The 24919-nt window shown below is 34.3% G+C and overlaps 1 protein-coding gene and 2 long non-coding RNA genes across 7 annotated transcripts; 2 read left to right on the plus strand and 1 right to left on the minus strand.

Moving 5' to 3' along the window:
- Positions 1 to 569: 569 nt before the first annotated feature.
- LOC116801907 lies at positions 570 to 2581 on the plus strand. 2 transcript variants are annotated; one of them, XR_004362266.1, is made up of 2 exons: positions 570 to 1021; positions 2071 to 2581. It is a non-coding gene; the product is annotated as an uncharacterized LOC116801907 (long non-coding RNA). The 2 variants fall into 2 exon arrangements; XR_004362265.1 differs by having other exon boundaries at positions 2088 to 2581.
- Positions 2013 to 18487, minus strand: LOC6620099 (dentin sialophosphoprotein). 3 transcript variants are annotated; one of them, XM_032723782.1, is made up of 4 exons: positions 18306 to 18413; positions 3791 to 5258; positions 3340 to 3737; positions 2013 to 2415 (listed from the first exon to the last, which is right to left on the minus strand). In XM_032723782.1, exons 1-4 carry the CDS (start codon positions 18396 to 18398, stop codon positions 2056 to 2058), a joined length of 2319 nt encoding a protein of 772 aa, XP_032579673.1. In that variant the 5' UTR covers positions 18399 to 18413; the 3' UTR covers positions 2013 to 2055. The 3 variants fall into 3 exon arrangements, with proteins under 3 accessions (XP_032579673.1, XP_032579670.1, XP_032579671.1); XM_032723779.1 differs by lacking the exon at positions 2013 to 2415 and having other exon boundaries at positions 3140 to 3395; positions 3461 to 3737; positions 18306 to 18487; XM_032723780.1 differs by lacking the exons at positions 2013 to 2415; positions 18306 to 18413 and having other exon boundaries at positions 3140 to 3737; positions 3791 to 4311; positions 4593 to 4789.
- Positions 6341 to 23796, plus strand: LOC116801908. Of its 2 annotated transcripts, XR_004362267.1 has the most exons (7): positions 6341 to 6723; positions 6779 to 6870; positions 19124 to 19311; positions 19370 to 19436; positions 19519 to 19590; positions 21572 to 21648; positions 21753 to 23796. It is a non-coding gene; the product is annotated as an uncharacterized LOC116801908 (long non-coding RNA). The 2 variants fall into 2 exon arrangements; XR_004362268.1 differs by lacking the exons at positions 6341 to 6723; positions 6779 to 6870 and adding an exon at positions 14922 to 15035 and having other exon boundaries at positions 21575 to 21648.
- Positions 23797 to 24919: the final 1123 nt, after the last annotated feature.

The following is a 24919-nucleotide window of genomic DNA, read 5'->3' on the forward strand; positions in this document are numbered from 1 at the left end:
TCTTTCGATTTAGCAAAAGTTTTGCTATCGGAATGTTTTCTAAACAGTAAACAGCTGCTTTCCAGCGGCCACCTTTTTCACAGTTTTAGTTCCTATGTTCGCAAGTATTTTTTTACTGCATTACTTACGAACAACACTTTTGGCCCTCTTTTAATTTAAAATAGTGAATTCTTTTATATATTAGTAGCATTATCACCTGCATGTTTCACTTCACCAACAGTGGCAGCCTTCGGGGTAACTTTTGTGAACGTAAGTGCCAATCGAAATTGTTGCCGACGGCAAAATTTTGTTTAAAAAATTTTTGGTGAAATAAAATTGTATATTAAATAACTAATAAATAAACTTCATTAGACCACTGAGTAAACAATTTTTTCTTTTAGTAATATAAAAAATGGGCATATACTTTTCATTTCGGCCAGACAAAAGTGCGCGTTTTACAAAGCGAAAAATTCTTACGAATTCGAAAATCGGAGCACCGATCGATTACCGAAGCATGCCCGATAGATTGATTTTGAAATTTTTTGGAGGTGTACGCAGAGTTATACAAGGAATGTATAACGTTGGTAAAATATTCTGCCAGCGGTCTAACGAAATGCACGCAATAAGTTTTCGGTCGACTTCGGGAATGGTCTTCGTGCATAAATGTCCAGAAAAATAAGCGCAGCGTTAGGTCCCACACAATGTCATGTTCTATCAAAATCTATCCAAGTATTTGTATGGACATAGTCCCGTTTTTTTTTAATATACAGAAGTTTTGGTGTTGGTCTAAGAGTGCGGCACCCAGTTTCTATGTGCCGTCCTGCATTGACCTTGATAATATCTTGATAAGTTTAAATTTTAGACAGTTTTATGTGTGTTAAATTGAAGAGTAGGAAAATCCAAAGACCTGGGAAGTGTGAAACAGAAAGAAGAAAGCTTTATAGGGTCGGACCCTATAAAGTATATATACGCTTGATCAGTATCACTAGCCGAGTCAAACTGGCCAGTGCCACGCCTACACCTTTCCCATCATTTTCCATCGGTATGCTGAGTATCGAGTATCTAGGCAATAGGCGAAAAATACGGCTGATTTTGTTACTTAATAATTATTAATCATGCATTTCTACGGCATGTATTGTATTTTTTTACCCGGTGTTTTGATATTTTTTCATATTCTTACCATTCCTGAAAATTTCTATCGATTTGTCAAGAAACTTAATGTCACGCCCATTCTAACGCCCACAAACAAATACTGCCACGCCCACACTTTTGAAAAATGACTTAATATTTTTTCATTTTTTTATTGGTCTTGTAAATTTTTATAGATTTGCCAACCAATTTCTTTCCACGCCTACTTTGACGACCACAAACCGACCAAAACTACCACGCTCACACATTTGAAAAATGTTTTGATTTCTCTTCGTATTATTGTTTGTCTTGCCAATTTCTATCGGTATACCAAAAATGTCCACGCTCCTCCTTAAGACCTCAAAACTCCCGAAACAATCACGGCCACACTTTTGAACAATTTTTAAAATTAAAGAATATCTAAGAAAAATTATAAAATTTCGTGCTAGCATTTCCACTACCTGAGTAACGGGTATCTGACAGTCGGGAAACTCGACTGAGTTTCTCCTCTCTTGTTGAAGTTACAACTTTTTAAAAACCTTGAAAATGAAAGATACCTTTAGACTTGCAATGTAGAGTTTTTTAAGAACAAAAATTTGACTTTAAAATACAGTACACGGGCGAACAGACAAAGAAATTTGACTTACCATTGAAATTCCGCTACTGGCGCATCTTTTTCTAAACGAAGCTTTCTGGTTTGTTTTCAAGATAATTTTATTTATTCGGTTCTGAAAGCTAACAAAGTGAAGCAATTTGAAATTATATTTTTGTATGTATTATAATATTTCAATTTATTTAGGCACCGTTAAAAACAATTATAAAATAAATTTATTTTTGCAATGCTTTTGCAAATTATTTTTATTTGTGATAAATTATTTATATTGAGCATAGCCTTAAGATGTCTTTGATCAATAAGATAGATAAATTTTCTTTATATTTCTTCAAAAATTACTTAAAATCTAGACAATTTTTATTTCCAGAAGTTTGATAACAACATAATGGTCCAATGTTGCCGACTGGATAACTCCACTTATTGGACTCCGCCACAGAGTTGGTGGTAAGGGATACCACCTGTTGAGCTTGTTGCGGACGAAAAGAATGCAATTGTGATTTTAAAAATACTGGAAAGTCAACATGTTGCTGAATTTGCAAGCTGGATGATAATTCATTAGCAGCTAAGCCCTTTATACGCGATTTCTCACTAACACATTTTGATAATGTCCTCTTGGAAAGACATCGATCCTTTTGAAGTTTATCTTTTTTTCGTCGAGCTAAAATTTTTAAATGTCCATTTATTTCTTTTGCGTCCTGAAAAGAAAGATTTAAAAAATAATATGTTGTAAACACAATGTACACAATTATATACCCCTTGCAGTCCAACTTATCATTTTTGTCATACGTTATTAAGCGTAAGTACTTGTTACTCATTGGTTGGCTTTCTAAAGAAATATATATAAGCTTAAATAAACTCCAACACAATTTCTGTTTGATAAACCTGGGACGAGTACGGTATATAGCTTTCAATGGAGCAGTCGAAAAAAGACTGGCGTTGACGGAATTTAGTAAGAATTCTTTCTTTTCTCTGATAAAGCATTATATAATTCGGTATACACCTTTTTTGCTATATATAATTATAACCGTTAATTATACTCGTAGAGTAAAAGTCAGACTAAATAAAGTATATATATTCTTGATCAGGATCAATAGCCGAGTCCGGCCCTGTTTGTTGGTATGAACGTCGAGATCTCAGGAACTATAGAAGCTAGGTTGAGATTTAGCATACAGATTCTAGAGACATAGTCGCAGCACAAATTTGTCACATTTTTTCTCATTTCAATCCTGCAAATCGATCGATTTCCCGGAAAAATAATGAAATTTCGCATTCATACTAGCTGAGTAACGGGTATCTGAGTCGAGCCAATCGACTTTAGAATTTTTTCTTGTTTTGGCTTAAATTGATCAAAGAAATAAAAATCATTGTTTTTTTTTTTTTTTTTTTTTTTTAAATCATAAGTAATACCAAATACCAAGGAATGCTATAACCACACCTGAGCCTTGATCTTGTCCATTTCCGCAAAAGTGTTGCCACCAAATATCATACAAATAAGAAATGCAAAATGTGATTGTTTCAACGATAGACAGTCCCAATTTATGGACCCCTCACTTATTAAAAAGCGGTTTAAAAGTAACATTTGCGCTTTTTGCTGATTTCTAAGTAAGATTGTTACTTGCCTTTGGAGTGTTAGCTTCATTATCGCCGCTCGTCGTTTTTGTAGTGGGAGATAAATCTGAAATTTGTATTTTCTCAGTTTGGAATAATGATATGGAATGACTTGTGTTCTCAGTTGAGTACCGGCCAACATTTAACTCTAGTTGGTCCTCAGTGTCTGTTGTAATAATATCTACATCGACATCAGCCTCTACATCTATGTTTGTACTGGTAGACGGAGAACGGCTAGTACTGTCGCTTCCGCTAATAGCGTCGTCTTGTGTTCTGGGGCTGTCAGCGTGTTGAACTGTGAATTTCCCTTCATCTTCAGTTGTTTCGATGTCTACTACTTCGTCGTCATCATCATTATCATCTGCATTTCTAGTCGAACTACTTGCGAAAACAGATACTATTGACTTCTCTGAAAATACGTTTATTATAATAAAATTTGTGCTACATGAGAATTTTTCTTACTTTCGGAATTAGAATGAATTTTTCCTAAAATTGGCGAAAAAGTCTTATGACCCACTATCTGGTGGGAAGAGGCTGAAATACTATTATGCGTTAGAACCGTTGTGGTTTTTGTAGATTGTGCTGGGTTGTTACAATCAGTTCGTGTTGATTCATTGGATCTTGTGTACAGAGAAGTTGACACAATGGCTGTCGAAGCGACGACTGGTTTAAACGCAGAGCAATTAAGAATGGAAGGAATGTTGTAATCGGACAGGTTAAGCCCGCTGCTTGCCACTCCAGAGAGCTTACGGTTCTTTATAATGCCATAAATTGAGGAATGGGACTCGTTTTTAATATTCAAAGAACAATTATCCGACGTTCGAACTGAATTCGCATTCGATATTGGATTGTTTGAGTCTGGTTTAACCCAGGAATCAAAGTCTAGGCTTGAGTCGCTATTGTCCCCGCTAGGGATTTTTCTTGCGTAAGGCTGCTGATAATGTTGGTCCTTTTGCTGCCACATGTAGTCCACTACAAAGTTCCTGGAAATTGGCATTATAGAAAGATCACGTTCATTGCGAAGGGAATGCAGAGGTGATAGGACGGTTGAGCCATGTAAGTTAAAGGGAACGCCGACTGTTGCAGCTGCTACCGCCGTTACACCAACCACAGCAGCGGCTGCAGCTACAGTTCCGTAGTTGTACTGGCTGTCGATCTGCGAGCGTTGTGGGAGCGAGGACCCCGATTTCCCGTGGACTTCCTTGGCATCTCTTTCGAAATTCGTTGGGGAGCCACATAAACTGCTGCCAACTCCGGAACTTACCGCAGTGGATTGTGTTGGTGAGCCAGGACTTCGAGGATTAATGCTGCTTCCAACAAGCCGCTTTCTTGTGCCGCCATTAAACATGGCCTTGACATCTTCCCATGCATGAATTATTTTCTCATCGTAATCATTTCCACTCAGAGACATGTGTCGACGCCAGGAATTAAAGTTCGCTGCATCAGGCTGAACGTACCTGTCATTAGTTGTTATGCGATGTGAGTGAAAAATAAATTTATTTGGCGAGAAAAACATTCCACAATATGAACACTTAATGCACTTAGCCCTTGATGAGTTGTAGCGCGAGGGTAGAAAGGATCCGCGGCAGCCCCAAGCACATTTGTGCTGGACGTTGAACGCAAAGTCGTCAGGTAGTCGTGGTGGTGTATTGTCGCCCAAGAAACTCTTGCATAGACGCTCCGCTTCCCTGCGGGTAATCATGCCACATCGTCGGGAACTCACTGGCATGGCGCCCGCTCTCCTCAATATTTCCAATTGCACGGGTGTACATTGTACACAAGTAATGCCAAGAGCGACTCTCCTGTTGTGTATCTCGTTGTAACTGAATTGTTTTAGTAATGTATTTGATATTTGCGCCAAGCACAGGCGCTCTTGACCTTCAATGTGCAAGGATACAATCTGCACTCCGTACAGCAAAACGGAGCTAACCTACAAATATTAAGCTTTTATTATTAAAAAAATACGAAATTATACAGTATATTTGATGATAAATATGAAAGGGGTGAAAAGTATATATATTCTGTCAGTCCGTTTGTCTATAAAACTATTAAAGCCATAATGTTGAGATTAGGAATGGAGGCCCCCCTAAGACCCAAAAACCTTATAAGACTAGCTCCCCATGCTTTTAAAAAACGATTTAATTTTTAATTTTAGAAGTAAGTTTTTAAGGGAAAGATGTAAACAGCGTGTAAGGTCAGGTTAAGTGTAAGCCATGAAAAATTCCATAATTCTTTATTTATAGAATTGGGGCAAAGAAAAAAACCAAAGATTTAAAATTACTTTCTATCTACATGTTACACAAGTCTGTAACTGGAGGAGTTCAGGGATATTGCTGTATCGAACTAAACTATTGATATATGTTTTTGAGCATTTTTTAAATGTTGGCAAACCAAAATTTCTTTAATCGAGATATTGTGCATTATTAAAGAAGTCCATGACACTAAAATGCCGTTTGGACATGACCATACAAAATAAAAACAGCATACTTGCTCAAATCGAGCTGGCCATAAAAAATATTGCGATATTTTTTCATTTTTCTATGTCTGTTAAATTTTTCATTGATTTCCCAAAAAATGATCACAAACAGCCGAAAACTGCAGCGCCCACTCTTTTAGAAAATAATTTTATTTATTTTAATTTCTTATTGCCCATTTCTATTGATTTGCAAAAAAAAGAAATTTCTTTCTTGCAATCACACCAGCTAAGTAACAGGTATCTGATTGCCGAGATACCTGCGTTCTCTCTTGTTTTAAATTAGTGCAAGTCATGTTTTCACATAATAACAAAATTTAAACGGGAATTCTTACTAAATATGTTGATGTTTAAACTATTGATAATTAGCAGCTATGAATAAAAACAAATCGTAGTGTATAAAAAAATCCAAGAAAAAGTGAAATAATATAATTTGTTTTCCTTTTGCGCATAGCATAGAAGTATTTGTAAAGCGAATGCCTTTTTAACGACATATAGTAAAGGTCTTTAACCCCAGGTGTTTATATGTCATCAGCGTAGGAAATATATATTAACAGGTATTTCAATTTTAGTATTTTAAAATACCATCATCGGATCTTTACATATGGGCTGTCAATCGATGCGTATTTATACCCGTTACTCTAGCCATTATAATAAAGAGACATATTAGAACCTGTGCAACAGGCCGTAAAACACGGAAGAATAGTTACTCTCTACTTTGCTGTTGTGAACTGATAATTTAGTCAAATTGCACAAAGGCATAGGAACGAAAGACGAAAAGGTGTATTTAAGCCAACGGAACAACTTAGATTCAGAAAAGAGCCAGGTGTTAAGATGGAATACAAAATTCAATTCTCTTTTTACCAAACTCAAATTAATGTCTTATGGTGTCAAGTTCCACCTTGCAGATATTCGCTGAAAGGTAAAGAAGAAGGACGCTATTCTAACCATTTAAAGTATATAAATTATAATTCAAGATCTCTAGCCGAGTCGATCTGGACATGTCCGTCTGTTTGTTCGTCTATGTATAACCACTGAGGAGATCTCGGGAACTATAAACATTAAAGAGGTGAGATTAAGCAAACCGATTCGAGAGACGGATTGGAAGTTGGTTTCAGCAGATAGACATCCCCACTTTAACTCCTAGCAACCTCCGAAACCGTCAAATCTACACTTTTGGCAACTTTTTATTTTTGGCTTGCCAATTTCTACCAATATGACAATATCATTTTACTCACGGCCACATTTGAATCATTATCCAATTGATTTTTATTTTTATTATGGGTACTATCAAAGACACTAGAATAACAAGATGCGGAACGGCCATACAAATTTTTGGCACGCGATTTTTTGGCCGTGGCTCTAGAGGTGGCTCCAGGCTCTCTTGAGTTTTTGTTCGAGAGAGAAAGAGCGGAGAGCGCTACAGCAAACTGCTCTTTTCTACGCATACAGTGATACCAGACAACTGTATGTGTGCATACGTGTGCTCATGCATTGTAAATTTGACAAAATATGCCCTTCACCTTAGAAGTTCGTTGACTTTAAATCTATATTATGTTTTATCAATTGGCACCATGCGAAAAATTCTTGTTTTGCATTGCCTTAACGTTATTAATATTTAAATAAAGCTTAGAAATAGTAATAGCCGAATCTATGTACATCACAAAATGAATTTCGAAAATGACTTTATATTAGAATACTTGTCATTAGGGTATTCAGCTTGCGGCGTGAGAAAAATTAATAAGGCAATGATTGTTGAGTGCTTGTGTCCGCACTTCGTGCCTGACGATATGACTTTTGCAAGGAACTGTTTTCATATTTTTATTTATTTTATTAATTTTTATTTTCTACTACGTATTATTATTTTTTATGAAATATTATTATGAAATATTATTATTTATTAATAAAATTATTATTTTTATTATATATTAATAAAATTATTATTTTTTTATGAAATTAAAAAATAATTATTATTTTTATGCAATATATATAATTATATATAATAATTATAATAATTTCCTTTGTATTTGCTTTAATTATTTAGTATACTTATTAAGTCATTTGACTTAATATGATGTATGTAAATGAACCATTTGTATTATTTAAGATGCGCATTATATTCAGCTTCCAGTTAAATTTTTTTTTTTTTTGTATATTCCAATTTGATATTTTTAAAAAGCGCGCACTTTTGGGTGGGAAGAATAGCGCGCCAAATTTTTTGTTTTTCCTTTTAATTTCTCTTAGCCCGTTTTCTTAAAGTTGACTATACGCAGAGCTCCTCGATTTTTTCATCTTTTCGCATATAATCGAGTTTATATTCAACTAAAATCGTTTTGTTGCAATAGTGAAGTACGGAAATATAAGCGCAAATAGTAATTGCGATAAATAGTGAATAGTGAATAGTGTTTACGTATTTTCGTAATTTTTCGCGCTTATACAACGTGCTGCTGCTTTTCGACAAAGGTTTTATTTATAAATTGTAAATGAAAAAAACATTTAAATGGCCCATTTGAATGACCTTATGGATATGGCCAAGAAAAAAAGAAGATTCATAAGTGGGAACAAGTGCAGTTTATCCCACTGTAGGAAATCTAGGCGCGATTTCCCCGCTCTTAAATTGTTTAGATTTCCTGAAAGGGATCCAACAATGTTAATAAGATGGGCGGAAAAATGCCAATTTACAGAAGATTTTATGGCGAGCACTTCATCACTGTTTTTATGCCAAGATCATTTCTCCCCAGATGATATTGGGGTAAAATATTTGAAGCAAGGGACAATTCCAGATCGCAATCTTACAAAATATGATAGTTGCCAAAATGACGATATTAATTTAAATGCTGTAGGATCGCCTCCACGAAAAAGACACCGCTCACAGTCCGCCGTTGAAGTTTGTCGGCAGTGCCATAAAAATGCAAAAACTTTAAAAGTGTTTAAAAAAAAATATTTCGCTTCTAAAAAATTGTCAGATGAGAGACAAACTCTAATTAAAAATTTGAGGAAAGAAAACTCAAATCTAAAACGAAAATTAGTTAGGTTGGAATCCAAGTCCAAGAAAAACATATATTCTGAAATAGAAAAAATAAATTTAACGGGAAATGAAAAAATATTGGCGAAAATGCTTATTAAGGAAAAAAAGGGCACAAATACAAGATGGAATGATTGCGAAAAATTGTTTGCTCAGAGCATATATTACAGGTCCACATCGACATATACGTTTTTAAGAGACTCGCTAAAATTAAATTTTCCAAGTCCATCATCTTTGCAAAAGTGGAACAGCATCAAAAAATTACAGCCCGGAGACAACGAATGTTTGTACTCAGCCCTTAAAGAATCTAATAAGAAATGAATGCATCTGATAAAGAGTGCATATTGGCTTGTGATGAAGTAGCAATAAAAAAAAACCTAGCTTACAATGTGTCAGTTGATATTATAGATGGAATAGAGCATTTACTTGATCGCTCTAATAAAATCATAAGCCATATTTGCGTATTTGTTGTTAGGGGTATTTTAAAAAAATGGAAATTTATAATAAACTATTTCGTGTCCGAAACGAATATAAAAGGCGATTGCTTAAAAAGTCTTATTTATAAAAACATTAATATCGCTGAAAAAATTGGGTTCAAAGTAAGGGGTGTTGTGTACGATCAAGGAGGTAACAATAGAAAATGTACCTCACTACTTGAAGTCACCAATGAGAAACCTTACTTTACCTTAAATAATAAAAAATATTATATGTTTTATGACATTCCGCTTCTTTTCAAGTCTATAAGGAATAATTTTCTGAAAGCTAATTTTGAAACCCATGACGGACTAGTTGATTTTGATGTCATTCGAGAGGTTTATGAATTAGATCATGGATCAGTAACGAGAATGACTAAATTAACAAGAAGCCACGTTAATCCAACTAGATTTGAGCTAATGCGCGTATGTTTGGCAACTCAGACACTTAGCCACACTGTTGCAGCGGCAATTAAGACTTCTAACCAAAACAAGCAATTACATCGAAATAGTTCCGAAGTTGCAGCTTCTACGGCTGCATTTGTCCAAAAGGTTAATGATTACTTTGATTGCCTGAATAGCAGAGTATTAACTGACAAAAACCCCATGAAATGCGCGCTTCAAGTTAACAATGCAGTTTGGAATAAACTAAAGGAAATGCAGGAATACCTAAAAAGCGTTAAATATCACGGGAATAAAATATATTGTGTTGATGGCTTGATCCAAACTACTGAAGCTATATTTGGACTCGTCGAAGATCTCTTTAAGGATCACGCAGACCACTTTTTCTTTTTAACTAGTAGAGTTAACCAGGATCCCCTTGAAAATATATTTGCGTGCGTTCGAGCAAAAGGTGGTAACTGCAGAAATCCTTCAGTTAACGAATTTAATATAATAATTGCCAAGCTCATATCTCTACACATTTTTAAATTTTCACAAAAGTCGAATTGCGAATCAGATGATGATGTTATGTTGCCAATAAAGTTCGATTCGATAATATATCAGCCTTTCATTGAAAAAAAAAGAAATACAGCAACAAGAATACTCTGTATCATTTTCCAAAATTCTGCAAGACAATGAGAGGTACTTTGACCAAAATATAGATAACTTTTTGTGCAATGATGTACCCATTGAACTAACTTCCAGTAGATATTTTGTTGGATATATTGCTAAAGGATCCAGTTGCGATAAATGCAGATCGGTAATTTTAAAAGAAACCGAGCATTTAACAGCTCCATCAGAGCTTTTCAAACATGAGAAAAACTACTCAATAGACTCGGACTTCGGGAAATTAAAGGCACCATCTGATTTATTTTTTAATATTTGCAAAATACACATTAAAGTTTTCGAAAATATTTTTAAAAATAAAAAACAAATGTGTATAAAAAAATGTATTGTTGAGCAATGCATTAAGTGCACAAATGAAAGTAGTGCCTTCTCATTATGGTTTTATGAAAATAATGAATGTTATGCACATAGAACAGATTTGTTAAACCAACTTATAGAAGTTTTGGTTTTTAAGCATTGCAAGTGGACTGTGATGATAGCTGATAAACAAAAAAAGCAAGCTAAGCTCAGAATTCTATCTCATAAATAAAAAAAATGTATATGTCGCATTACGAATGTATTTTGACCACTGTACGTGTCTGTCGTATTATTAGCATGGTTTGACCACTGTGCTTGCAAGACGCAGCTGCGCAATGAGTTCGGTATATTGAGAGGTCATTCTTAGAATTTGACTACAACGTAGAATATGACTGGCGCCTAAGACAGCGTCGTCGCGCTGTCGCCAAGTGTAGTCCAGCTAGCGTGTGTAAAGGATAGATCGATGCGTAGAAAATGAGATCAGTTGAATACAGACGATCACGCACGCCGGCTGTAATTCGCTTCGCTCGGAAAGTTTAGTTGCCAACATGGAAGGTCAGGCCCAAATAAATGCCAACGCTGCGACATCAGAAGTGGGATCCGCTTTGCCTACAAATATCACCGATACATACCTGACAGCATTGCAAGTGCAAAACTACAACCTAATGGAGATCATCAAAAATATGCAGACACCAAAGGCATCAGCAACTGATGAAAAGGGAAAATCAGGAATAGTAAGAAGTTCAACCGGTGAGTCTGTTCCATTTTGCTTCGACTATGGCGCTGAATGTTCCTTGGTTAAGGAAAGCGTTGCCGATAAATTTAGTGGCAAAAGAATTAATAACATTGTAAAATTGAACGGCATATGTAATCATTCAATATGTAGCACTCAACAACTATTATGTAATATAAATATTGATCAATGTTATTTTGAGATTTTGTTACATGTTATTATGGATAAGTATTTGAAATATGACGTACTAATTGGTCGTGAAATTTTAGGCCAGGGCTTTGGCGTAACCATGGACGCTGACAAATTTCAAATTTACACAACCAAAAGAGTAGAATCGTTAGTAACTATCAATTATGAAGAAGTAATAGAATCAAATCGTGAACTTGATGATCTTGATAAGGCAGCCTTGAAAAAAATTCTAAAATGTTTTTCAGATTGGTTTATCGATGGAATACCAAAGACTACGGTCACCACAGGGCAGTTGGAAATTAGATTAATAGATCAGCAAAATAAATAGATCAGCATGATGCTAGTCAAAAAAAAGAATGGCACCGATCGACTGTGTGTGGACTATCGCATGCTAAATGATAACACAGTGGCTGACAAGTATCCATTGCCCCTCATCTCAGATCAAATTGCTAGGCTTCGGGGTGTAAAATATTTTTCGTGCATACATATGGCAAGCGGCTTTTATCAAATTCCAGTCCATGAGGACTCAATTGAGCGAACAGCGTTTGTAACGCCAGAGGGTCAATACGAGTTCTTGACAATGCCGTTTGGTTTGAAAAACGCACCATCTGTTTTCCAGCGGGCTATAATGAAGGCCCTAGGAGATTTAGCTTACACCTATGCAATTGTGTATATTGATGATGTTCTTCTCACATCTAAGAAAAACACTGACTTTGTGTGGTTACCAGTGCATGAACAGGTGCGAATAAAAATAATAACCATATTGACCCAGACGCCCGTTTTAATCATATTCGATCCGCAATACCCAATAGAGCTGCATACTGACGCAAGTTGTGTTGGGTATGGACCGATCCTGTTACATAAAATTGACAACAAACCTAATGTTGTAGAGTATTACAGTAAGTGTACGTCTCCCGCCGAATCTAAATACCATTCATACGAACTGGAGACGTTAGCAGTGGTAAATGCTATAAAACACTTCCGGCATTATTTGCAGGGACGTAAATTTGTAGTATACACTGACTGTAATTCTTTAAAGGCCAGCCGTACAAAACTAGATTTAACACCGAGGGTGCATAGATGGTTGGCGTTTTTACAGGCATTCGATTTCGAAATAGAGTATAGAAAAGGCGAGCGAATGGCGCATGTGGATTTTCTCTCTCGAAATCCAGTGCTTGAACAACAGAAAGGTACGAATAAGATTTCAGAGTTTCGAATCAATTTGACCGAGTTATCTGATAACTGGTTGGTTTCAGAACAACAGCGAGATACTGAGATACAGGATATAATTGTAAAGTTAAGGAATAATAAGTTACCAGGAAATCTGGATAAAACATATGAATTGCGAAAGGGAATATTACATAGGAAAATTCAGCGAAACAGTAAGACCAAATGTTTGCCGATAATACCAAGGGGCTTTCGATGGGCCGTCATAAATCACGTCCATGAATCCATTATGCATCTTGGATGGGAAAAGACGCTGGACAAAGTCTTTTGTTATTACTAGTTCGAAAATATGCCTAAATATGTGCGTAGATTCGTAGAAAATTGCATTACTTGTAAAGTTTCTAAGCCACTAGCGGGAAAAGTGCAGGCTGAGCTGCATCCAATCCCTAAAATAGAAATACCATGGCATACGATACATATTGACATCACAGGCAAATTGAGTGGCAAAAATGATTTGAAGGAATATGTCATCGTCCTTATAGATGCCTTCACCAAGTTTGTTTATTTTCATCACACACTAAATATAGATTCTGATAGCTGCATTAAGGCTGTAAAATCAACCGTGTCCTCGTTTGGTTTACCCACTCGAATTATAGCAGATCAAGGACGTAGTTTCGCAAGTAAAAGCTTTCGCGATTTTTGCTCCTCTCAAAAATTAATCTACATTTAATTGCTACGGGTGCAAGTAGAGCAAACGGTCAGGTAGAATGTGTCACGAGTACCCTGAAAGGTATGCTAACGGCTGTAGAGTCTAGTCAGAGATCATGGCAGGATGCGTTGGCTGAAGAGCAGCTAGCAATGAATTGCACGATTAATCGTGTGACTGAATGTAGCCCTTTGGAATTATTGATTGGCAAAGAAGCTCGACCTTTTGGCCTGTTGCCGCTAAACGAAGATAACGATGATGAGGTAGACAGAGAAAATTTGAGAAAGGAGGCTAAAAAGAACATGAAAACTCAAGCCGAATACGATAAAAATAGGTTTGATAAAAATAAGGCTAAGATAGTACATTTCAAAGTGAGTGATCACGTTTTGCTCAAAAACGAAGAACGTCATCAAATTAAACTCGATCCTAAATTTAAAGGACCATTTAAGATAATTGAAGTATTGGATGGAGATAGATATACGCTAAAATCTTTAACATGTAAACGAACATATAAGTATTCTCATGAATGTTTAAGAGCAATACCAAACAATCAGATACACGATGAGTTATGTAAAGACAGGGGCAGCACAATAGGAGTTGTGTCTGTTGCCCAATAGAGAAACTGAAGACCGCACCATAGCAGAAGAGACTTGTTATGGCGGGGGTCGTTTGTGTAAAAGGAACTACACAAAATATAAGTTCAGTTTGTGTAAAAGAAACTACACAAAATATTAGTTCAGTTTGTGTAAAAGGAACTACACAAAATATAAGTTCAGTTTGTGTAAAAGGACCTACACAAAATATAAGTTCAGTTTGTGTAAAAGAAACTACACAAAATATTAGTTCAGTTTGTGTAAAAGGAACTACACAAAATATAAGTTCAGTATGTGTAAAAGGAACTACACAAAATATAAGTTAATTAAGTGTAAAAGGAACTACACTAAAGATAAGTTAATTATTTCTAAAAGGAACTACAAAATTTGTTTGATTTGAAAGATTAAGAGAAAAATGTGTTAAAGGAATTACACGAGTGGTATGATTTGTTAAATTTGAGTTGTGTTACGAAAATTTAAGTAAGTTAGTCATGTTATGATAAGACTAAAGTTGAAACTAATTTGAATCAGAAATGGATTGAATGGAAATAATTCTTTGAAATATCCAGAGAGTCTTTGAATCCTGAAGTGTTATCACTTATGTGGTAGATTTAAGACAACACACGAGGACGTGTATTATGTCAGAAAGGCCGTGTCGCATTACGAATGTATTTTGACCACTGTACGTGTCTGTCGTATTATTAGCATGGTTTGACCACTGTGCTTGCAAGACGCAGCTGCGCAATGAGTTCGGTATATTGAGAGGTCATTCTTAGAATTTGACTACAACGTAGAATATGACTGGCGCCTAAGTACCGTTACGAGTGAGGCGACAGCGTCGTCGCGCTGTCGCCAAGTGTAGTCCAGCTAGCGTGTGTAAAGGATAGATCGATGCGTAGAAAATGAGATCAGTTGAATACAGACGATCACGCACGCCGGTTGTAATTCGCTTCGCTCGGAAAGTTTAGTTGCCAACATGGAAGGTCAGGCGCAAATAAATGCCAACGCTGCGACATATATTTAAATAATTGGCGACTGAAAACTGGACGCAAAATATAAAAAAAAAACAATAGTTAGAAAAATAACTTAATTGGGGAACATGGAAATGTTTTAATGTTATACATTAAAATATTTCAAGTCGACTCGAAGGCCTAATTAATATAGGACCCCATTACAATTCTAATGGCCTCCCCGTGGTGTTCCCTGGGTACCGAATATTACATATATTACAAATAATTAATTAATATAACATAATATAAATAAAATAAGAATAAAATATAAATATGTAAACGGTAGCTAATTCGAGCGGCGATTTTAACAAGCGAATATAAAAAACTTTAAAATTATAATAGTCACGGAATTTTTATTTTATTTCATCATATTGCTACGAAATTGGCCACAACTCCAAATATGTAAATTCGTTTCTTCGATCAGAATTGATTTCGGCCCGAAAATCGTCTTCTAGCACAACACGCACACATATACGCGTTCTCGTCTCTTGTTTTTACTCACACAAGCAAGCAAATTCTATTTTTAGATTTCTTATGCTCTCAGCGTGAGCGAGCGGAAAGAGAGCAAATTTGGCCTTCCCCAAAAAAGTGGCTGCATAGTGCCAAACGAATGTATGGCCGTTATGCATCTTGTTATTCTAGTGTCTTTGCCTTTACTCTACTGTGTTTTTACACATGCGGCCCCATTTTCTCCGCTAAAATAGCGGCACTATTGAAAAGAATGTGTGATTCCCTTTAATTTTTGAGCTACTCGCTCGAAAGTTTATAAATTAACAAAAAACATTTGCGGACGGTTGGATCGATCTATGGGGAGAAATTAATAAGTAGGGACATTTATAAGGAAATTCTTAATACCCTACATAGGGATATGACGCTCCAGGGTAGCTCTTTAGTTTTATTGATGTGGATTATGTTATGGCGATTAATAAAATTGTTGGCGATTAATAAAATAACAAAGGGATAACTAATTAATTTTTTCTTCTACCATTCAATGCATGGTATCTAGGTATCTAACTATAGGTTTTCATTTTTTAGTATCAGACAATTATTTAATTTCAATTTGTGTAGTCATAACAACTGGCGTGAGCTTTAATAGTTTATAACAATCAATAGTAATAACAAAGGTTTATATATGTACATATATGTAGGTATAAAGTAAAGAAGAAATTTATATCATTAATATGTACGCAGTTGGAAAACTTTTTTTCAAAGTGTACTCCTGTACAATTATGTGTTTTATATAATTATAATTTAGTATTATTATTATTATAATATATAATCGCGTAATCACATAATTAGCACTGTCCACTGTGTTTAGCCCCTCATTGTGTACAATCAATATCCCAAGCGGCGATATCGCTCCAGAAATAATGTAAGCAAAACGCCAGTTTAGGAAAGATTTTTGTCACTAACATTTAGTCTTAAGCTGAGATGAAAAGAATAAATACGTGAAAACTGCAATAATTTTTTATTTCTTAGCGTTTTGCTTAGTCAACTGACGGGATATTAGTTCGACTCAATAAAAAAATATAACAACTATATGTATATGTATTATATATAAAATAATACGATTTAATATGTATACATATATGTTCATCAAACAATACGCAAAAATAAAATTAAATCAATACCACCTTATAATGTGCGCAAAAACTAAACAAAAGAGGATTTTTAAAAATTCAGAGAAACGTTTAATTTAGCATCGCTAATTTTAATAATTATTTTATGGTTCTAATCATTAATTTATTATTTTCTCTTTACCGATTTTTTCTTATTATCATTGGCACAATTATTCAATGGAATAATAAAGTGTTTTTTTTAGATGACAGAATTTACATTGACAGAACAGCTGACTAGTCCTATGGCTCTAAAATTGAATGCAGTTAGAAATAATGTTTTTGAGTTTTCTTGATTTAATGTTTACTTTGCTTTCAACTGTTTTTGTTTGCATTCGTTAATTTTTTCTGTTTTCTTGTTACCCCACACTTAGTTTAAATTCACTTATGTAAGAAGAATAAATAAAATGAGAATAGATACATAGTATCTAGTTTCCCTACGACCGCAATATCTTTTCTGGAGTGAGGGTATGCTTCTTAAGTAAATTTTTATAAGGATATTTCAATAGTTTTTAAATTATGTGTTTTTTATGATGTAGTTTTGTTTCACTTTTAAATTCTATTTCCTTTCATTAAATTTTTCTGTTGCCTTTTTTACTTTTTACTTAACATTATGACATTACTCTATTTCACTTTTACAACAAGAGAATGCTATAGTCGAGTTTCTCGACTATCAGACACCCGTTACTGAGCTAGACTGATTGCGAACTCGAAATGATCATTTTTCTGGGATAATGGGGAATAAAATGAGAAAAAATTTAACACTTGTTCAAAAGTGTGGGCGAGACCGTTTTGGCGGCCTTAAGGCGTTAGAGTGGGCGTTGCAAAAATTTTATTGACACATCGATAAAAATTTGCAAGACTAACAAAAATATGAAAAAAATCAAAACATTTTTAAAAGTGTGTGCTTGGCAGCTCTGGGCGGCTTGTGGGCGTGGCAACATGAGTCAACAAACTTGTGCTGCTGTCTCTAGAATCCGTATGCTTTATCGCTACCTTCTAGCTTTTATATTTCCTGAGATCTCGACTTCCATACGGACAGATCGACATGGCTAAATCGACTCGGCTATTGATCCTGATCAATAATATATATATTTTTTATATAGTCGGAAACGCTTCCTTCTGACTGTTTAACGAAAATAGTATAACTTATTATTCTACGAGTAACGGTTATAAATTTGAACATAGAATATAGAATTTTATCTGATTTAAATATTTTTTAGTGCCAAACAAAATGAGAACAAAAAGAAATTAATAACCTTCTAAACAAATTTATTTTTTTGTTGACCCTGCTGAAGTTAACTGTATCCCACATTTGTTTTTCAAGAAGACGCATAAGACTTGCTGGCATGTGTCTATTTTTGGACAAACTTTCCTAAGGATTCTTATAAAGTTTTTAATCTAAATGACCCAATATTGCCCACCTTAGGAAAAATCATGGAAAAATACAATTTAAATATATTTTCTGGTAGTTCGCTAAGACGTTCATAGAGGAATTAAACTTATGTCTCAGGATGCGTTTTTTTTAAGGTTTCAAAACGAAAATAAAACTTTTCGAAAAGAAATAAAAGCGGGAATAAAACACCAACAAAGCTATTTTGAATACGGATAATATTAGCGTACGTACGTGATTTGACCTTTGAGACGTTTGACCGTTTTCCATCCCATCAAAGTGAGCCACAGATATAGAAGCCATTTGAAAATTTTCATTTAAATACATTTAAAAAAGCTGCTGAAAATATTTTCAATTAAAATATGTTGTTAAAACTTTCTTAACAATTCACTTTCTTAGATAATATTGTTATATCAGTCTGTTTTTGGATTGCCGTTACCTTTACATAAACTGTTCTAAAACTCTCCATAAAATTATAGCACTTTACGACGATATTACAGTGTTATTGTTACATAGATAAAGAAATTTTAATCAATAAAATACCAACCACTATAAGACATCCGTTACACTGCTGGTGGAAGTGCTCAGGAGAAATATTATACTTTTCTGGAATATCAATAGAAATGGGGGAAAAATAACAAGATAATACAAAAATGAAACCTTTTGCAAATGTTCGAAAGTTTTGAGCGGCTCATGGCCAGATTAACTTTTAAAAAATTTATAGCGAACCTGATGATATATATATTCTTTATAGGGTTGGTAGCGCTATCTTTTAACTGTTGCATACTTTTTAACGAATCCAATATACACTTTTACTCTACGAGTAACAGGTATAATGAAAGAAATCTAACCTTTAAAGAAATCTAATCTTTAAAAGAGTGGTTGTTACATTCTTGTATGGTTTCTCTATCATTAAGTTCCGTTTCTTTCTACCTGGGTAGAAAGGGTAATAAAACTAAAAACTAAGACTAGAGCGAATAAGAACAAATTATAAACAACGAAAATATGATTTCATTTCTATTATTTTAATTCTTTTCCGACTATTACTACAGCGCCTGAATTATAAACCAGCCCATGCTTATGAAGCTAAAACCAAAATTGTGAATTGCCAATGACCGAATTATAAGTTTCATGCTGAAAACTGAGAAGCAACCACACGGACTTCACTGCGTTGCAAACTGACTGAAATCAATATGCCCTCAGCATTTGTATAAAGAGTGAAACTTTTCTAACTACATAAGTATTAACTTTTACTACAAATTTATTCGTAACGTGAAAACTCCCTTATTCAATTATAGAATGCGTGAGAACAGCATAATTGAAAAGGAGCCTGTCCCTGGAGACCATTTCGTTAGAGATAATAAGGTTAGCAAAAAGTTATAAAGTACAGATTGTTAAGCTTAATGCCTTTGTTACTACATGCCCACGGATAAATTGCAAACGGCAGGCGAAACAAATGATTACGGTATTCGTTAACTTCTGGAGAATCCGAGGGTTGAACGAATTACAAACCAGTGAGGTAAATAATGACAAAATTATGTTAGTATTTAGAAAAACGGCAGATTGTTAACAATCTGGCAGATGTACTCAAACTTTCGATCAAAATCGAATAAGCAGGGACGAGTGCCTGAGGTTTAACGCACTGCGGGGTTGTTTGTAAGAGTAAGCTTCAAATTTTGTATTAACATTTTATATATTACAAGAGAGCACGCTATAATAGAGTCCCATGACTATAAGATACCCGTTACCCGGTAATGGACATACCAATAAAACTTAACAAGAGAAATAAAATGGAAAAATGTCAACACATTTTTCAAAAGTGTGGACGGTTTTGGGTGTAAGAATGCGCGTGTAAAAATCAGAGAACAAACTAATCTAGGCTCTCGAGTTTTTATAGTTCCTGAGATCTCATACGGACAGATTTCATACGGACAGATCGACTCGGCTAGTTACCCTGATCAGGAATATTTGTTCTTTATAGTGTCGGAATCGCTTCCTTCGACATGATTGTTTGAGCAAATTTTATTTTGGTAATATGTTTTGATTGGCTTATCGGATTTTAACAATTGACAATTCTCACCTGTCTTCCTAATTAAACACATTTTTATCGGACAACAATATAAAAAAATAAATAATTTTTGGTGTAGGTAGACAAGATAATTAAAATTTAATTTGTAAGCTTCGACATTAAAAGGTGCAAACCGCATTTGCAATGTGAATTCAATTATCCCTAATTAATTTGAGTGGTTGTTTACGCCAGGGAGCGCCTCAAACTTTCACTTCAATTGATTGTCCAGGTTTCATATTTCAAATGGGAAGTGTGTACTCGTCATCCAATTGTACGTATACGACGGCCTATTAAAATCGAAAACGATTACGTTTCGGAAGTTCCGGGGGTTGATTTCGGAAGCATATGCCTTTTGACGATACATATTCAGATACTGGGGTAGATAAAAAATGGACTAAAATACCCACTGATGAGTTGGCAATAATTCGCTTGAGTGGGTACTGTCAACAGGCAAATAATAGGTGTTCTTTTTGGGGGCGGGCAAACTTTACAACACAGATTGCCGCTGCTGGTACCGGTCCCAGTGATGGCCTTTTGTTTACACGTAAAACATCATGCATATTTAATTGGGTTAAATTGCTAGACGATTAACATTTGAAAATGAAATGTGCGGATAATTGAGTTTACCTTGACTAATTATTTTGCTTTTGATACAAACCGCTTGTATCCGTAGAAACAGTAATTTACTAAATCAGTAACTCGCATGTAATCTCAATCGAAAATTTTTCGCTATTGCTTTAATGCGAGAACATATATTGTTTAAGAAACGCTTTCACTTTGCAATGAAAGTAAATAATATAAAAAATTAAACATCCTATATTCGGTCGAAGAAAAGTTCTATTTTAAGACTTTTGATAATCCATTTGAAATCACTTTCCTAGTGTTTATAAATGTGTAGTATTTATACGAAACAGGGCGAACATATCTTTTCTAAACCGATTACTAAAACATACAAATAGCTTCCACCAGGATGATTACTAGCCGAGTGTGCTATCAACGCGAGTTTTTTTGTTTATTGGACTTTAAATCACCAGAAATCACAAGAGCTTTTGGATTTTATAGGATTTGGTGTTAGAATGAAAATATTCCTGTAGGATAAGTGGTATAAAGTGCGAAAACGACAAATTAAAGGGTTATAAATTTTGGCAATTAAAGGCCCTTCCACATCTGTAAGTAAGTATTACAATATTTGTGGCATCGGGTGCGTATGTAAGGGTGCGTAAGTATGTAAATGCATGTGCTTTACATTTGCGAGTATGTATGTGCATCTACATATATTAACAATAAGCCTTGAGTGGAATATTCACTTAATATAATTGATGTGTATGCATTTTATGTTATTTTAATTGAAAGTTCGACTTATCCACACATTTGTGTTTAAAGAAATTTAGTAAATAAATAAATTATTAATACACTTTTGTAATATTTCAAGAAGACCGATCTCCATCACAGGTTTAACAAGCCTCGCCACGAGCATTATCAAAGTCACCCGGGGATGTACCAAACAAGGTTTGTTGTTAATCAACAGTCATGCTTTTTTTCTTTATAGTTAAATTATTGATTAATTAACTATGAAAAGAATGTTTTAAAAAATAGTGTAACACTTATTTAAGATAAATCTTTCCAAAAGCGAGATCGGCTCTCCTTTATACTGAGATCGGGTCTTCCCGATACCAATATCGGTTCGTCTGGATGGCGAGAAGACATTTTCTCAAAACAATTAAAGTATCGAAAACTATGTGTACCCTGAAAATGTTTCGATCTCGATACGCGTATGCTGATCATAAAAAAGTAAGTTTTTATCATGCATTTTTTTAAGCTGTAGAGCCTTGTAATTCCTTAACATTGCACGTTTAAAAATTTAAGCATCAAATACGAAAGAACTAACCCTTTTTATAACAAAAAAATATTTCATCTTAAAATTTGATATCAAAACTTTTGTATTTTGAAGTTGCAATCATCTCCGTACATATTTTATATCCAAAGACGCCGCAGTCTGCGTTGGTAAATGCAGCTGAGTTTTATTCTTAAATCTATGTTTGAGGCCTATGACCGCGCTAATCATCTCCTGCGTGGTCATATCTCTTGACACTTCGGCAATAGGCCGCTGCAATCGTACTTATCTGTAGTTGCCACTTATGCTGCCCCGTGACATGTTTATTGCAGCCCATAAATAGAACATATTTATAGTTTGCCTACTTATCATGTCTAAACACATATTTAGATATGTCTATGGCTATGGCCATTTCAGCTTACCTAAGGAAAACAAAAAGCCACCGAATGGGCATTATAAAGCGTAAATCTTTAATCAAAACATATCCAAAGTGGGAAAGTGTCAACTTTTTTATAAGGCTTATCACACAACGCATTTTTACAATTCCTTAGAATAGAAACAATCTAATTACTAGTAAAAAATATATTTGGGGACAAATATTCTTAAAATAAGACTAAACAAAAGAGAATGCTATAGTCGAGTTCCCCGACTATCAGGTACCCGTTACTCATCATTTTAGGATATCAATAGATATTGGGGAATAATATAAGAAAAAGTTTAAAAATGGTTTCAAAGTGTGGGCGTGACCATTTTGGGAGTTTTGTAGGTGAGAGGAGGGGCGTGGCAACAGTTTTTGGTATACTGACGGAGATTCGCAAAACAAACCATAAAACGAAAAAATATCTAAAAAAAATTTTAAAAGTGTAGGCGCGTCAGTTTTGGGCTGTTTTAGGGCGTGAAAGTGGGCGAGGCAAAAAGTTTTTTGTCAAATCGATGGAAATTTACAAGACTAATAAAATTTATATTATAATTATTTAATTATAAATTATTTATAAAATAAACATGGGCGTGGCAGAGTTGGCCGCTTTTGACTAATATATCCTTTTACCCTATGAGTAACGGGTACTATAATATAAGAATAAATAAAACAATATATATTTTTTTAAATATAATTTAGATCGATATGCTCGATTACGTTTAATTTCGAGCTTAGTATACAATTTATACAATATTTTAGTCAGAAAGTATTCAATTTACCGAAGGAGTACACAATTTACCCATTTACCGTATACAATTTACCGAAGAGTACAATTTAAACTTGTTCATGGTATAAGGAATTTATATGCATTGGTTTTTACGATATTTTGCACTGTTTTAAGCGATTGTAAGTATTTATTTTTCGAACTAATGATGCACATTTCGTTTCATTTAATTTAAAATAAGGGTTTGTTGCAGACAGACTAAGAAACCAACCAAAATGTTTCACTATTGTCGTCACTATCTGGCCTTACGTCCCCGCAGTGATAACGTCCAGAGTATATATTTTTTTTTAAAGAGTTAACTTAATGAGAATCTTTGTAAGAACTTTGTTATACTTAAAAGTAATTGATGTTACAATAGTATCTTGTATATTGTTTTTATGGCTTAAAATTTAAATATTTATGAAATCCTTAATGGAGTCAGACGAACTTTGGGTATTATGAACATTTGTTAGATAAATTGAGGAGAATACTGTAAACCCATTTTACTATACAAGTAAGGGGCATACAAATGTTTTTGCGTCGATTATTTGTAAGGACACTTACTGACGAAATTTGTATACTATATTTATATACATATATATTATATATTTATAGATCACCGCCGTTTTTGACGAAATTTTTTAAAATTAATACACACATATATACATATATATATTTTAGTTTAATATTTATAATATTGTTTGATTTAAGGTATTTATCCTCTTTGTTATGTTACTTGCTGACTTACGTTCAAGTTCCGTTTGTATTCATCTCGCAAAGTGTTAACACAAAGCATCACTTCACTGTTTGTGAAGTTTCGTAAATTGTGCGATAAAATATATTATTTTGTTTGCTTCGAGATTTCTGTCCACTTTTATGATATATTTGATATGTATATTGTATATACGTAATATTTCTCATTATTGAAGTTACATATTTTAGTTGGATAAAAGAAAGTATACTCGATTTTCGTTAAAAAATCGAACACAGTCGTTACTTTCTCTGAGGACTAGATTATTCCAACACGAAATGGGTGCGAAAACTGAATATGAAACACCATATTCGTTGGTATTGACATCGTTTAAAGGAAAGCAGCAGGAGTGAGAACCCGATACCGATACCATCAGCTTGTGAAATTCTAAGAACAAAATACTCCTGCCTATAGCCAATAAGAGACCGAAAGCAAATGATACACCACAGAAGAAGATATATATATATATATACTAGAAAAAATAACCCAATAAGAATCCACTTTCCCAATTTCGGGGGCGTTTCCAAAAGTTCGCGCCTGCGCCCTTCTAAAAATAATAGTTTGTCGTATTAACCCTGTGTTTCTAGAGGTATGTAGCGAAAATTGAAATGTTAAATGCTGCTTTCTATTTAATTAACTTCACCAACGAATTTAGGTAACGATAATTGAATTTAATTGGCTAGTTAATTGTTGTGCGTGTAATACATGAGCTCTTTTATCCCACAATTCATGTGAAACTGACGTTTTAAAGCAGTACTTAAGAGTAGGACTATTAATATTTATGACAGTGTCAATGTCATGTAATATTCTATGAAAAACCGAGATGTAACACTATAGTCGAGTTTGAAATTTCAACATTTTTGTGAAATATCTATCAAATAGGAAAACACTACCACATGAAAATATTTAAAAAATTTTCAAGTTTGAAATTATTTTAATTTTTGTCTTTCCATTTTCTATCGATATGCCAAAACGAATGTTAAACTTTTTCGTTCGTACTCTTACTAACCGAGT

Source organism: Drosophila sechellia, chromosome 4 (assembly GCF_004382195.2).
Source record: "Drosophila sechellia strain sech25 chromosome 4, ASM438219v1, whole genome shotgun sequence".
Classification (NCBI taxonomy): Eukaryota; Metazoa; Arthropoda; class Insecta; order Diptera; family Drosophilidae; genus Drosophila; species Drosophila sechellia.

Excerpts from the sequence above, each read along its gene's own strand:
- LOC6620099 (XM_032723782.1), bottom strand. The coding sequence starts at position 18,398 with ATGTATTTAAATGAAAATTTTCAAATGGCTTCTATATCTGTGGCTCAC. Across the intron at positions 5,259-18,305 it reads CGTCTCAAAGGTCAAATCAC|GTTAGCTCCGTTTTGCTGTA; the intron begins GTACGTACGCTA and ends TAATATTTGTAG. Across the intron at positions 2,416-3,339 it reads ATGAAGCTAACACTCCAAAG|GACGCAAAAGAAATAAATGG; the intron begins GCAAGTAACAAT and ends CTTTCTTTTCAG.